Consider the following 13,786-nt stretch of genomic DNA (forward strand, 5'->3'; position numbering starts at 1 on the left):
CAAGGTGGATGCCATCCAGTACGGCCTGGGGCTCATGAAGTCCCATTTCTCGGAGGCCGACTTGGAGCCGGTGGGCGATGGGATCGCGCCGGACACCTCCGACCTTGCCTAGTCGGACTACCTCTCCAGCGCCTGGCCGATCTCAACCTGTAACTGCACGAGCTAAGAGAGAGATGGTCAGTAGATGGCCAGAAACAATATTTATTTTGTATGTAAATAAATTTGCATGTTTTTAAAGTTTGTTTTAGTCCGTAATCCGAGGAGTTACAGAGTTAGCCGAGTAGTTAGGAAAGATGACCCTGCGATGTGCCTTTACTTGTCAGGTTGAGAGCTGGTCATCAAGCGCGCGGATAGTAAGAGTTGACGTAGGGTGGTTCCAGGACTAACAGGGTTGTTCTTGTAACAACTGGTTACATTAGGGGTGCCTACGCTGAGTAGACTTGGGCGAGTCGGGCTGGCCGAGCCCAGCCCCCGATTGTGAACAAGTCGGACTGGCTGACGCACAGCCCCCGAGTGTACTGAATGAATCGGGGAGAAGCGAGACATACTTTTGTTAAAAAAGGAACAAAATCTAGAATTTTATTGATAAATGATGGGTCGAATACATAGCTATGTTTACAATTCTTCTACAGATAGAAGCGACGAAGATGCTCGATGTTCCATGGATTGCCCACGTCCGTCCCGTCTTCGCGTTGGAGCCTGTAGATTTGACTAACTGACTGACATGCCAATTCAAATGGAGTATTTAATTCATATTAATGTACATTTGACTGACTGACATGCTAATTCAAATGGAGTATTTAATTCAGAAGTGATTTATTAACGCGACAAACCAGCGTCTTTATGGCCAACTCTGCATTAAAATCACTCATTACTCAGCATTTTACTACCCCTCAACGTTTGCAGCGTAGTTTTTTTTTACTTCCGCAGATTCCAGTTTATACTCCATCTAAACATTTACATCAAACACGGGAAGATATGACAAGCTCATGACGCCATATTCACTGGTCAACCAATGCTCAAAATAATTGCAAATCATTGAAAATATATTAAATACTCCAAGGCTGCATCAGCCCATGAGAATTTGACCAGATCCACCGCAAACTACGCAGGCCCGGCCCTTAGGGGGGGGAGGGGCGGCCGCCCCGGCCCCCGATTCCAAGGGGCCCCACCCGATGTACATGTATAGTATACGTATTAGACTAGCAGAATTCCAATCGACATTTTTTCTCCGCGTTAGCGCCGCCAAAACCCTCGCCTCGCGACCTTCCGCCTTCCGCAGAGCAGTTCCAACTTCCACACCGAAGCCCGGAGGCCGGAAGCCACCCTCCCGGCGGCCGATCGCCGACGGCGCACTGCGCCCCACCCCCACGGCTCGACGGCAAGGCAAGCCAGAAGCAATCGGCGAGGGGGGCTGGCTGAGCGCATCACGCATGTGTGCTTCCTGCTGATCTGATGCACGCAGCACGTTACACAAGGCAAGTCTCGTATTCATCTGACATCTATTCATAACCAATTAAATTAACCATCTCTCTCCTGACTCCTATGACTAATTTATTTTAACTTTAATTTCAGCACAAAGTACTAGTATCATGTCATCTAGAAAATATCCATCCGGCAGCGAGAAAAGGAAGAAGAGTAGAAAATATCCATCCGGCAGCGAGAAAAGGAAGAAGAGAAAACAAGTTGATGCATTTATTGGAACACAGAGAGGGGCTCCTGATAAATTTTTTAGAACTAATTCAAGCACTTCCACTTCAAGAAATCCGAATGAGTTGGCTTTGGCTATAGTCCCTATGGAGGAACATCCAAACATTGATCTAGGAGATCATCAGAGCCCTACACCGGAAGACAATGTTGATATCAACATAGATGATAACATTGTGAATGATCATGAGCCAATATTTACTTCATCTCCTACAGAGGGTGCTAATCTTGATGATGAACCAGTTTTTACTGAAAATATCTATGATCTAGCAAATTGGAATAATATTGATAGCAAGGAAAGGGATATAATAGTCGAGAAGGGGCCTATAAGAGAAGAAAATATTGTGTTTCCTTTGGATGCCAATGGGAGACATTTTTCATACACGCATTACTCTAAAAAATGCACAATGGGGAGGCTCGTGATAGAAAGTGGTTAGTCTATTCAAAACATATTGGCAGAGTGTTTTGCTTCTGTTGTAAGCTTTTCAATTCAGAAAACCACAAGAGTGCATTGGCACATGATGGGTTCAAAGATTGGAGGCACATCAACGAGAGGCTACAAGAACATGAAGGTAGTATCGAGCATATTACCAATATGAACTCTTGGAATGAATTGAGGGCTAGACACACAAAAATGAAACAATTGACAAAGAATTGCAGCATCAAATCGCACAGGAGAAAAAGCGTATTAGGCAAGTTGTATTTAGAATAATTGCTGTTGTGAAATTCCTTGGTAAACGGAATTTGGCTTTTAGAGGATCAAATGAGCAACTTTACAATGACCAGAATGGTAATTTCTTAGCTTGTGTTGAGATGATTGCAGAATTTGATTTGGTAATGCAAGACCACCTTAGACGTATTCAAAGGAAGGAGATCCAGTATCATTATCTCAGTCATAAAATTCAGAATGAGTTGATTTCTCTTTTTTGCCCTGTTCGCTAGGCTGGAGTGGCTGGCTGGGGCTGATTTATGTGAGGAAGGAGTACTGTAGCGCTGTCGGTATTATAGCGGCGGTATGTAGCAAAAAGTTACTGTAGAGTTCCAAATATCGAGAATCTGACCATATGCTGTGGTACTGTAGCAACGGTAGTACTGTAGCGCTGGTTCGGCTGGACAAGCCAGGTGAACTAGGAATTTGGCTTCCGAGGTTACGAATTCAATCATAAAGATTGTTAAAGAGGCCAAATATTTTTCTGTTATTCTTGATTGTACCCCAGATGTCAATCATCAAGAACAAATGAGTTTATTGGTTCGATGTGTTAATATGTCTACTGGAAAAAGTGAGGAGTATTTTTTGGGTTTCTTGAAGGTAGATGACACATTTGGTAAGGGGCTTTTCAATTCAATGGTTGATTCCATTAAGTCCTTTGGTCTCGATGTTGATGATATCAAGGGTCAAGGTTATGATAATGGCTCCAACATGAAGGGTGCCCATAAGGGAGTGCAAAAATGATTGCTTGATATAAATCCAAGAGCTTTGTATATGCCATGTGCTTGCCATAGTCTTAATTTGACTCTTTGTGATATGGCTAAATCTTGCAGTAAAGCTATTTCATTTTTTGGAATTATTCAACGGATATATGTACGATTTTCCAGTTCAACCAAGAGATGGACTATTTTGCTTGAATATGTTGAAAGTTTAACTGTGAAATCATTGTGCAATACTCGTTGGGAGAGTCGGATCAAAAGTGTCAAAGCAATTAGATTTCAAGCACCCGAGTTAAGATTTGCTTTGCTTCACTTAAGTAAAGATAAGGATGTTGAGTCAAAGGATAGGAGTGATGCAAAAAATTTATTTAATGTGCTTGGTGCTTTTGAGTTCATACTTGGTATGGTTATTTGGCATGACATTTTATTTACAGTGAACAGTGTACGCAAGAAGTTGCAGTCACCATCCATGTGCATTGATGCTACCTTACAACACATAGAAGGTACAGCGAATTTCTTTGAAAACTATAGAAATGAAGGATTTGCTTCTAGTTTGGTCACTGCTAAAGAAAATGCATCAGAAATGGGTGTGCAGCCATCATTTCCAATAAAGTGACGTACTTCTAGAAAGAAACAATATGATGAAACTGATTGTGAGGAAGCAATTCTTGAAGCCCAAAAAGCTTTTGAAGTCAATTATTTTTTAGTTATGGTTGATATGGCATTTAGCTCACTGGAATTCAGATTTGAAGAACTTCAATCATTTAAAAGTATATTTGGGTTTTTGATGAGTTCGGCTACCTTGAAATCATTGGATAGTATTAAGCCAAGAGAGTGTTGCACTACCTTTGCAAGCACTTTCTCTTTTGAGGGTTCATGTGATGTTGATTTAAATGATCTAATTTCAGAACTACGTGTTCTTCAGCTGAGTTTACCAGATAATCCAATGACTGCTATGGAGATTTTTGAGTATGTTAGAGAAGTGGACTGTTATCCTAATATTTCTATCGCTTATCGGATCTTATTTACCGTGCCAGTCACTGTAGCATCAGCTGAAAGGACATTTTCAAAACTGAAGCTATCGAGGAATTATCTGAGGTCCACAGTGTCTCAAGAAAGGTTAAATGGTTTGGCAATTTTATGCATCGAGAAGAAATTATTGGATGAAATCAATATTAATACTATGGTCACCGACTTCGCATCTAAAAATGTTAGAAGAAACTTTTGAGATAATATATAGATTGTTTGATGTCAATATTCTTTATACAATTTAAGTGTTTGGTGGTACTATTTGTTCACATATTATTTATTAGTATATATTATTATTAATATAATATTATTATTGTTATTGTTATTAAAGGGCCCCTAATATAAATCTCGCCCAGGACCCCTGAAATCTCAGGACCGGGCCTGAAACTACGTTAAAAACAAGGCAAACACTAAATTTTACTACCAACTTAAGCATTAACCGTAATTTCTATGACGCCAAAAACTACTTTTTACTCACACGCCGGGAAGCATGAACCGTTTTCGAAAAAAAACTACTTTTTACTCCATAGCAATCCAATTTATACTTCAGCGATACGTGGGCACGGCAGCGACACGCTCATGGTACCATATTCACTGGTCAACCAATGCTTAAAAAACATGCAAGTCATTGAAAATATATTAAATACTCTATGGCCGCGTCAACCCATGAGAATTTGACTAGATCCACCGCAAACTATGTTAAAAACAAACCAAACACTAAAATTTACTACCAACTCAAGCATTAACTGTAATTTCCATGCCGCCGGAGTAGGGGCGGCGCTCCGCCGTTGGCGTCGAATATTATTCAACACCAGGTATGCTGAATAGACTGGTCCTAAAATGCAACAAGGTGCAGTGCCTATTACGGATGCACAGACCCTCTTGAACCACCAATCAGTGCCCACGAGCAATACAGCAATGAAGCCAACCAATCATATGAGGCCACATCATCCCACAAACAACCCACCAGAAGCTTGCATGTGGAGGAATCTTTCCTTAATTTGAATCTAAAAATGCGATATTTTCTGAACCATAAATGTGATTTCAGATCCGTTTGAAGCATGTTGTTGGAAAAATATACCGAACAAAATAAGACCCATGAACGATATATTTCAACATTTTTTAAAATAATATGTAATTGCAACTATATGCACTCTGAATTGCAACAACAACAATAATATAATTGCATCTTAGTTTTAGCCTCGTCGTGTGTGTGTGTGTGTAGAACAAGATGCATTTTGTGTACAAAATGCACTTATACCCTGCAGTTGAAACCGAGAGACTACATCAATAGCAACTGTGAACATATTGCAACTGGTCACGAACCGGCTGCAACTCAGTCCGACCTGGTTGCAACTCCAATTGCAACTTAGACTGATGCCGATTGCAATTGGACACGAACCGGTTCCAACTCGAATAGATCCAGTTGCAACTGACGTGAACTGGTTGCAATTCGGACTGACCCGGTTGCAACTAGAATGGCCACAGTAGTTGCAACTGAGAGGGTGGGTGCATTATACCATAACACTATATATATATATATATATATATATATATATATATATATATATATATATATATATATATATATATATATATATATATATTCTACACACAGTGTGTTCAATAGTATTCAACACCCCGGCGGCGCTGGACATGCTCCGGCGAGTAAAATCGCGATGCGATAATTACTACCCCACCAGCCGATTTCGTGTTTAATGTTTATTTAGTACCCAATGCTCTAAATAATATTTAGCACAGCACCAGAGCACAACAATTAAAACACAAATTGAATAAAAAATAGACATTATGCCACACTTATTATGGTCATGTCGCCCCATAATTGGTAGCAATTAGTCAACAACTATTATTTGTTTGCCTTAGTACTCTCCTCCACGTCAAATTGATGAGCAATAATACATCGATTAGAGCAGAACGTAAAAACTTCAGCAGAACCGTAATATTCATCAATGCAATTAAAAAGCTACGCCCAGTAAGACTTTGAACTATATTTTACGGTGCAGGTGTACATGTCACGTGTTTTAATCGCAGTAACCATGAAAGGAAGCTTGCAAAAGATCAAGAAGTAATATTTACTCCTTATACACACAATTTTTATTCCATCTTATTATGGTTATTCTGAACACGACAATAGAATTTCCAAATGATCAAGAAGTAATATTTCAAATGATAATTACTCAACTTGCCAATAAAATTTACTCCTTTGTGTGCACTATGTTTACTACATTCGTGCACTATGTTTACTCCTTTGTGTGCACTGTGAAATATTACTCCAAACTGTACTCATATAAAATGGAAAAATACGATATCTAGTATGGAAAAATATTACCTGCGATTTTTACTATACTATGTGATTTTTACTACCTGCGATGGAAACAGAGTAAAAAGTTGTCTAGAGGACTCATCGGAACTTCGGACAAAAGCAGCAGCGCATGTTGAACATTACTCGTTGAGAATGGATTTGCGGATGAATTACACTCACATGATGTCACCGGATCTCCAAGAGCTGGCTGCTATTAATTTTTACAGTTGAGTCACAAAACTTCAACCCAACTCATGCTTGGAGCTGAAAAAAATGACTCTGTAGTAATTTTTTACTCCCCAACCAAACTAAATAAAGATGCATTGTAACACTTTTTTACTCCCATCCAAGCCAAGATCGTAAACCGGCCAGCTGAAATCACGCCAAAACCAATATGGAGAGTTGCATGTTGCCAGCTCAAACGAGCATTAACTCATGCAGAGGGACAGCTGCCTGGTCAAAGCCTCAAAGGGAGCATTAATATAGCCTCAAAGGGAGCATTAATGTAGGACCAACGAGAAACAAGGTACTCACACCTTTTACTAACTCTATCGCTGGAGGACAAACAAGCTAACGTCGGCGCAAATCAAGGAGCTAATCAACTCCGCAAGTAATTAATTGGAGCAAATCAAGGATACCCTGCCTTTATACCTTGCATGCGCTCCATTCATTAAAATGGAATCATAACTAGGATACTAAATGACTTTTAGCCTTTAATACTATATTTTACTTCCATCTTAATAAAGTACCATAATTATCTCTCGCCCTTCAACACCCAGAATATTAAATAGACCAATTATATATATATAGAGTAAGACTATTGGAGCCCAAAGCTTCCGATAACTATCGGAAGCCCCGGCCAACCAGGCGCCCCGCACCCCGCGCCCCGCGCCCCGTGTCCCGCGTACCCCGAGTGGTCCCCGATGCCCCCCGCCCAATCGCCAATCGGCGCACGCTATGCGCCCCCCGCACTGCTGCAGTGCTGCTTTATGCCCCGCGTGACTAGCCAGGTGAGAGAGGGAGAGAGAACAAAAAAAAATGGTTTTTCACGCTAGTTTTTCCATCATAATTTTTCACTCGGATATTCAATTCGCAAACGGTTTTTACCACTATATTACTGGCATTTTTCTGCATCATATGAGATCCATTTTGAATATTTTTTTGAAAACAAAATTAAAATTTAAACCTAGGCATCATAGAAACCCAGATTTATTGTCATAGATTCATCTGTCGCAGAAACATAGCGTAGAAACATATGCGTGCACTCATAGAAACATATGTGCAGAGGCACGAAATTTCCTCTAAAAATTGAAATTGGAATTATAGAAACAAATATCTAGCATGTCGTACAAATATGCACATACACGCATAGAACCACATATAACAGCTCGGGTGTGAGAAATTTGAATTTTGAATCCTGTCATGCAGGTCATAAAAGGTAGCGATAGAGGTCATAAAAGATCATAGATGGCAGTTTATACTATATACATGTCGTAGAAGGTAGCGATATGGGTCTGGAATTTGAATTTCGAATCTTCTTGACCCATAGAAATCACACTGTCATACTGGTAATAGAAGGCAGCGATACATATCATAGAATGCAGCATATGGGTCATAGAAGATTCAGACTATTTATAACACTATCATATAGGGTCATATAAGGCAGCGATACATATCATAGAAAGTCATAGATGGCAATTTGTACCATAATACATGTCATAGAATACAGTGATATGGGTCATAGAAAGTTCAGACTATCTATAACACTGTCATACAGGGATCATATAAGCCAGCGATATGGGTTATAGAATGTTTGGACTATCTATAATCAGACGTCCTTCTGCATAAAATTTGTGTATACACGCATCTAATTGGCTCATAGAAATCACGGTAGCATGACATAAAATTTGAACTTTCGAATCTTATTGATCCATAGAAATCACATTGTCATACAGAGGTCATAGAAGGTCATAGAAGGTCATATATGGCAGTTTTATACTATATACAAGTCATAGAAAGCAACGATACAGGTCATAGACTTCAGTGCCGGAGGCACGCACGGATCATCTTGGCGGAGGAGCGCGGGGTGGGTGCTGGGCATCGCCATCAATGTCTTCTTTCTCCTAGCAAAGATCTAGGTACTTCATCTTGGCGAGCTTACCGGGGTCCCCAGTGCTACAGGGAGCTTCTCAAGGTTGACCTCTATCTATATCTAGTCCTCATCGTCTTCATCATCCATCTGGTCCTTCTTGAGCATAGAATCCTATATATAGAAGCATAGGAAGCAAGAATCAGTATTTTGAAAGAAAAAAAAAGATCACAGAAAGGAAAAGCAGGGAGGATGCACGAGCTGGAAACAATATTTCTTCAGCATAGAAACCAACAAAGAAAGCAAATAGCAATCACACTGACATATAGGTCATAGAAGACAATAATACAGGGTCATAGAAGGTCATATATTACAATTTATACTATATACATGTCATAGAATGAGAAGATATGAGTCATAGATACATATGCGTGCCGCCATAGAACCCATACTGCATATGGGGCATAAAAGCATATTACAGCTAGGGGATGGAAAATTTTGAATTTTGAATCTAATTAGCTCATAGAAAACTCACACTGTCAGACGGGTCATAGAATGTAGTGATACAGGTCATAGATGGTAGTTTGTACGATATAAGGCATCGATATGGGTCCATAGGAGGCAACATCAATGCAGGTCATATATAGAAGGCAGATCATATATGGTCCTAGAAGGCAGATTATATTCTATAGATGTCATAGCAGGTAGTGATACAGTTCATATAAGACATGTCATAAAAGGCAGCGATATAGATCATATATAACCAGCAGTGATGACAGCAAATACAGGTCATATAGACATGTCATAGAATAATTTATATGGTAGCATAGAAGCAGATACCGAAGATGCCATAGAGATATGTACATACATGCATAGAAAGAGGCATAACATCTAGAGATGAATATTTTGAATTTTGAATCTAATTGGAATAATAGAAAACTATGACCATATGAATTGTTTTCTACGCCGTTATGTCATAGAAACACCCACCCATTTGTATGCATGGAACAAAAGAAAACTATGACCATGTGAATTGTTTTCTACGCTAGCTGAACAATTAAACACCCACCCAATCAACAGCACGCTATCTCCTTCCCTCTTTGCTTCTATCACCACCAAGCAAGCAAACTATTGATAAAAAAAAGGCAAGCAATGCAAACTAGCGACCTGCACCTTCTCCTCTCTCTCTCTCTCTCTCTGTTCCTCACGGAATTCCTCTTCTCTCCCATGGCAAGCACTGCCGCACAGCACACAGCAACCAACTCCTCCAATTGGAGAGCATCAATGCGGCAACGGAACATGAGAGCTACCACCTCCATGGGACAGCAGCGGCGCTGGTGGGTCTGGTGCAGAGGAGGAGCTGCGACTCCAGCGGCCCGACGCGCGTGGCTCCGGCGGCCCCTCCAGCTCAGCTTGATGCACGCAATGCTGTGCACCACCTCGGCTCCTCGCGTGCTGCGCCCTGCGCGCCGCTGGTTGCCTCGCTCTTTCGCAGCCTCGCAAGGGCCACGCTGCGCTTGCTCTGGCTGGCGCCGCGCGCGCTCGCCGGCCTCCTGCCGGATCAGCGCTGTCGTCGCCTCCTGCAGCAGCAGACGCCGCTGCTCCTTTTCCCTGCGTGCCGTGGAGCGCCCGCGCAGCTCCTGCCGTGAAGCCACCTCCCTCCTCCCCGGTCCGCCTGCACGCGCAGCTCTACTCGATCCACACCTCTGCCGCCCGATCCGCAGCTGTCACCGCCCGATCCGGCCGCGAGAGGAGCGGAGTGGACCGTCGTCGCCGGCCGGACCCAGGCCGGGGAGGAGCGCCGTCGCCGGTGGGCCCGCCAGAGAGAGAGGGAGGAGCACGGGAGAGAGCTGCGCCTCCTGGCGACGGCTGAAGCCGAGGTGGGGGAGGAGAGATTAGGGTTGAGGATGGAGTGGGTGCAAATATATACTCCTGGGCATGGCTGGGCCCAACGGGCTTGAGGTGGATCGGTGGGGAGAGCTGGTTCGGTTGGTGCGCATGGCTGATTGGCTGGGGCTTCCATTTGTTATTAGAATTCCTAGGCTCCTAATATATATATATATATATATATATATATATATATATATATATATATATATATATATATGAGGTGTTTTAAGCGTTTTTATCAAAAATCAAGTATGCAAACTCTATTTGCCAAACCTTTAGAGATTTAGAGTTTTGTTTGGGAGTTGCGACATGAATCTCGATTCCAGAAGATTTTTTTTAAAAAAAATCTCCTCCTGTTCATGTGGTCCCGTAGCTGTCATTATTTTGGTCTTTCATCCTTACAACAAATGACAATTATGGTGGGATATATAATTATTGGGGCTGACGGATACTACAATACCACTGAAAATCTCTGATTCTTGGTGATTTACCACAAATCAGTCGTTCATCCTTCAACAATTACAACTATGCTAATTGAAGACAACCTTGGATAATGAAGATAACATGAACAAAGAGTCAAAGAATAACTTGAAAAGACCACATGACTTTGATGAAATGACGACATGTTCGATCATGCATACACGCACAAGCGACGACCAAGACCACGATCAGTTGACGAGCTTGCTCAACTCTTGAGCAACTTAGCCGCTGCCGCCGAGCACACTCTTGAGCTTCTTCACCGTCGCGTCATCCAAGAAGGTGACCTTCTCGACGACGGCCGACGGGAGGTTGTTGGCGAAGAGCGCGAAGTCGGTGATCTGCAGGCCGGGGTTAGGGCTGCTGAAGGCAACGAGCGCCACTGCAGGGCCAGTGCCGGCGTTGTACTGGTAGTGGAGCAATCCTTGTGGGAACACCATGATGTCGCCGGGGTACAGCGTCTTGGTGTAGGGGGTGTTCGCTCCGGAGCTGATGAAGCCAGCGGCGACGGTACCCTGGGTGACAAAGAGGAGCTCGGAGCCGGCCGGGTGGGTGTGCAGAGGCACGACGCCACTCACCTCCAAGTCGAGCCTGGCCGCGGAGATGCCGAGCCCGTTGACGCCCGGGAACTGACCGACGAAGGCAGGCGTCACGGCGGCCTTGATGAGGTCGTTGATTTTGCCTTTGGCAGCCAGGCCGTGGTAGTAGAAGTCGTTGGCGGTGACGCTAGACTTGCACGGGTAGCCGGACGGCGTGTCGCTGCAGGAGAGGTCAGCGACGCAGAAGTCCTGCGTCAGAGCGAGGGAGGCGAAGGGGAGGAGGAGGAAGGAGAGGAGCACGGGGAGCAACACCGTCTTGGCCATGGCAACGACTTACTACGCTGGTGAAAGTTTGGATAGTTCGATGTGTGTGTGCTGCATTCTATGCTTGAAGCTATAAGGCCTCTTTATAGAAGAAGAAGCTATAGGAAAGCACTGTGCACCATGCACATGTAGCAGCGTACGTTAACAGCTGTTAACGTGGGTGAAATTTTGGATTAGGATGAGAAGCATGCGGCTCGTGTTCACTTGCATGGCGCTATTAGGGCTTGGATCCGATCGAGGAGCCAGTGGACAAGTGTTGCCAGCTGCCCATGGTCCTGCTCCTGCAATGGGACTGGCTGTGATGAACAAAAGGTCTCGTCTTGCTCTGCACTGTTGGATCGATCGATCGGGATGGGCAAGGGACAGGACAAGCTGTGCACTTTTTTTACAATGACACGGACGTGCAGGGCTCAACCGATGATCGTAAAAGGGTCTTTCGCAACGGTACATTATTACATGTACATCGTGCCATGCATGGAAGAACTGAAGCACAAATACAATTAATTCACACTAATTTTTCTTCAGGGCGCATCCGACTAGCTAAGTAGCTAGTACCAATATAATGCATCAAATAAAGTAGTGTCCAGAGTCTCTATGACTCTTTTGGCATGTGACACTGGTGCCAGAGCACGCATCAGCTATGAGCCCAAAAAAAATGTGCTATGGTCCATGTACATGTGACGCGTCACTTTGGTTCAGCTGGCTCGTTTGATCGACTCCATTCATGTATGTTGTTTGGGCATGCATGTGACTCCGTTGGAGCATGCCCACCAGCCACATCTGATCCACACCACTAGCTGATGAGCAGTGTCATCTGAATTCTGCAGATCATCAGCAACTTCAGTTGTTTGAAGATAATGCAGCTAAAGAGGATCGTTGTCTGTAATATTCTTGTTCGAAACTTGTGTGTATGTGATCAGCTCTTGGCCGGTCTGATTCTGAGGAAGCAGCTGGTGCTGGTTGTCGTAGATGCTGAAACTCTTTTACACTAAATTAGGCAGTGCAGCCAAGGACATGCACATCAGCCAGCTTTTATGGAAAATATGGATATGGATATGGATTCAACTAGTTCAAAAAAATACGAGGTCATACTAATTGACAATCGCATGAAGAATCCAATTGTTAGTGTTGATAGGTACTCCACTAGAGGAGATGGAAATTTTCCTGTCGGGGATGTTTATATAGAGCTCAGTGGGTGCCTATGCACTCAAACCAAAGTAAAAGTTTAGTGTTAATGATTAATTTTTCATTATATAAATAAGAGGGCTAGCAGCAAATCCATGGACAATGCACCCCTCTCAGTTCAGGTGGTCTAGCTTCGCCCCTGTAAACAAAACCACCAGAAGTAATATTCCCCTGACGGCACACTGCCAGGAAAATACCACCGGAAATAAGGTTGCCATGCTAGCTACTCCGTTTTGCTGCCAAACACCTCAGGACCGTATGTCAGCATGTCACTCCAATCCTAGCAACATTGAACCCTCTTCAAATCCTAACCCTCTCCTCACCTGATCTTGGATCTTCATCATCAAATTAAATCACTGTCGTCGTCGCTGCTGGCAATCGTAATAAGTTTGGGATCGCAGGAAACATGTGGTGTTTCCAAAAGGAGAAACTAAGCTCGCCTAGTTGTTGCTGCATTTGGCACATCTCTTTCCTCATCCACACCAAGGTCTTGGGTTGATGGAACAGCTGAGGCTAAAAAATGCCGACGTATATTAAAACTTATAGAGGTAGGGCATATATGGTTTCATGGATGGCATTACGTGAAAATATATATCTAAGTGAAACCCACCATTTTGTTTCCCAGATATGGATCCTCAGGCTGTAGACCTACGCATTGGATTGTGTACCCATGATCCACCCATTTTTAATGAATTAAAAGACCTTAGACCTTGCACCTATATATCAAAATTAAATGGCCTACAACTATGCAATCCCTTCCGTTTCCTGCCCTCTCTTAATTACCCATCTCTTGCC

General features: G+C 43.0%; 1 protein-coding gene and 1 long non-coding RNA gene across 3 annotated transcripts; both read right to left on the bottom strand.

Moving 5' to 3' along the window:
- Window positions 1-8,160: 8,160 nt before the first annotated feature.
- Window positions 8,161-10,582, bottom strand: LOC120712566. Of its 2 annotated transcripts, none has more exons than XR_005690937.1 (2): window positions 9,890-10,582; window positions 8,161-8,750 (listed from the first exon to the last, which is right to left on the bottom strand). It is a non-coding gene; the product is annotated as an uncharacterized LOC120712566 (long non-coding RNA). The 2 variants fall into 2 exon arrangements; XR_005690938.1 differs by having other exon boundaries at window positions 9,750-10,582.
- Window positions 10,583-10,869: 287 nt separating this feature from the next.
- LOC120712567 (germin-like protein 8-14) lies at window positions 10,870-11,925 on the bottom strand. The gene has a single exon (XM_039998383.1). It carries the CDS (start codon window positions 11,804-11,806, stop codon window positions 11,168-11,170), a length of 639 nt encoding a protein of 212 aa, XP_039854317.1. The 5' UTR covers window positions 11,807-11,925; the 3' UTR covers window positions 10,870-11,167.
- Between the last annotated feature and the right edge of the window lie 1,861 nt (window positions 11,926-13,786).

Source organism: Panicum virgatum, chromosome 6K (genome assembly GCF_016808335.1).
Source record: "Panicum virgatum strain AP13 chromosome 6K, P.virgatum_v5, whole genome shotgun sequence".
NCBI classification, from domain to species: domain Eukaryota; kingdom Viridiplantae; phylum Streptophyta; class Magnoliopsida; order Poales; family Poaceae; genus Panicum; species Panicum virgatum.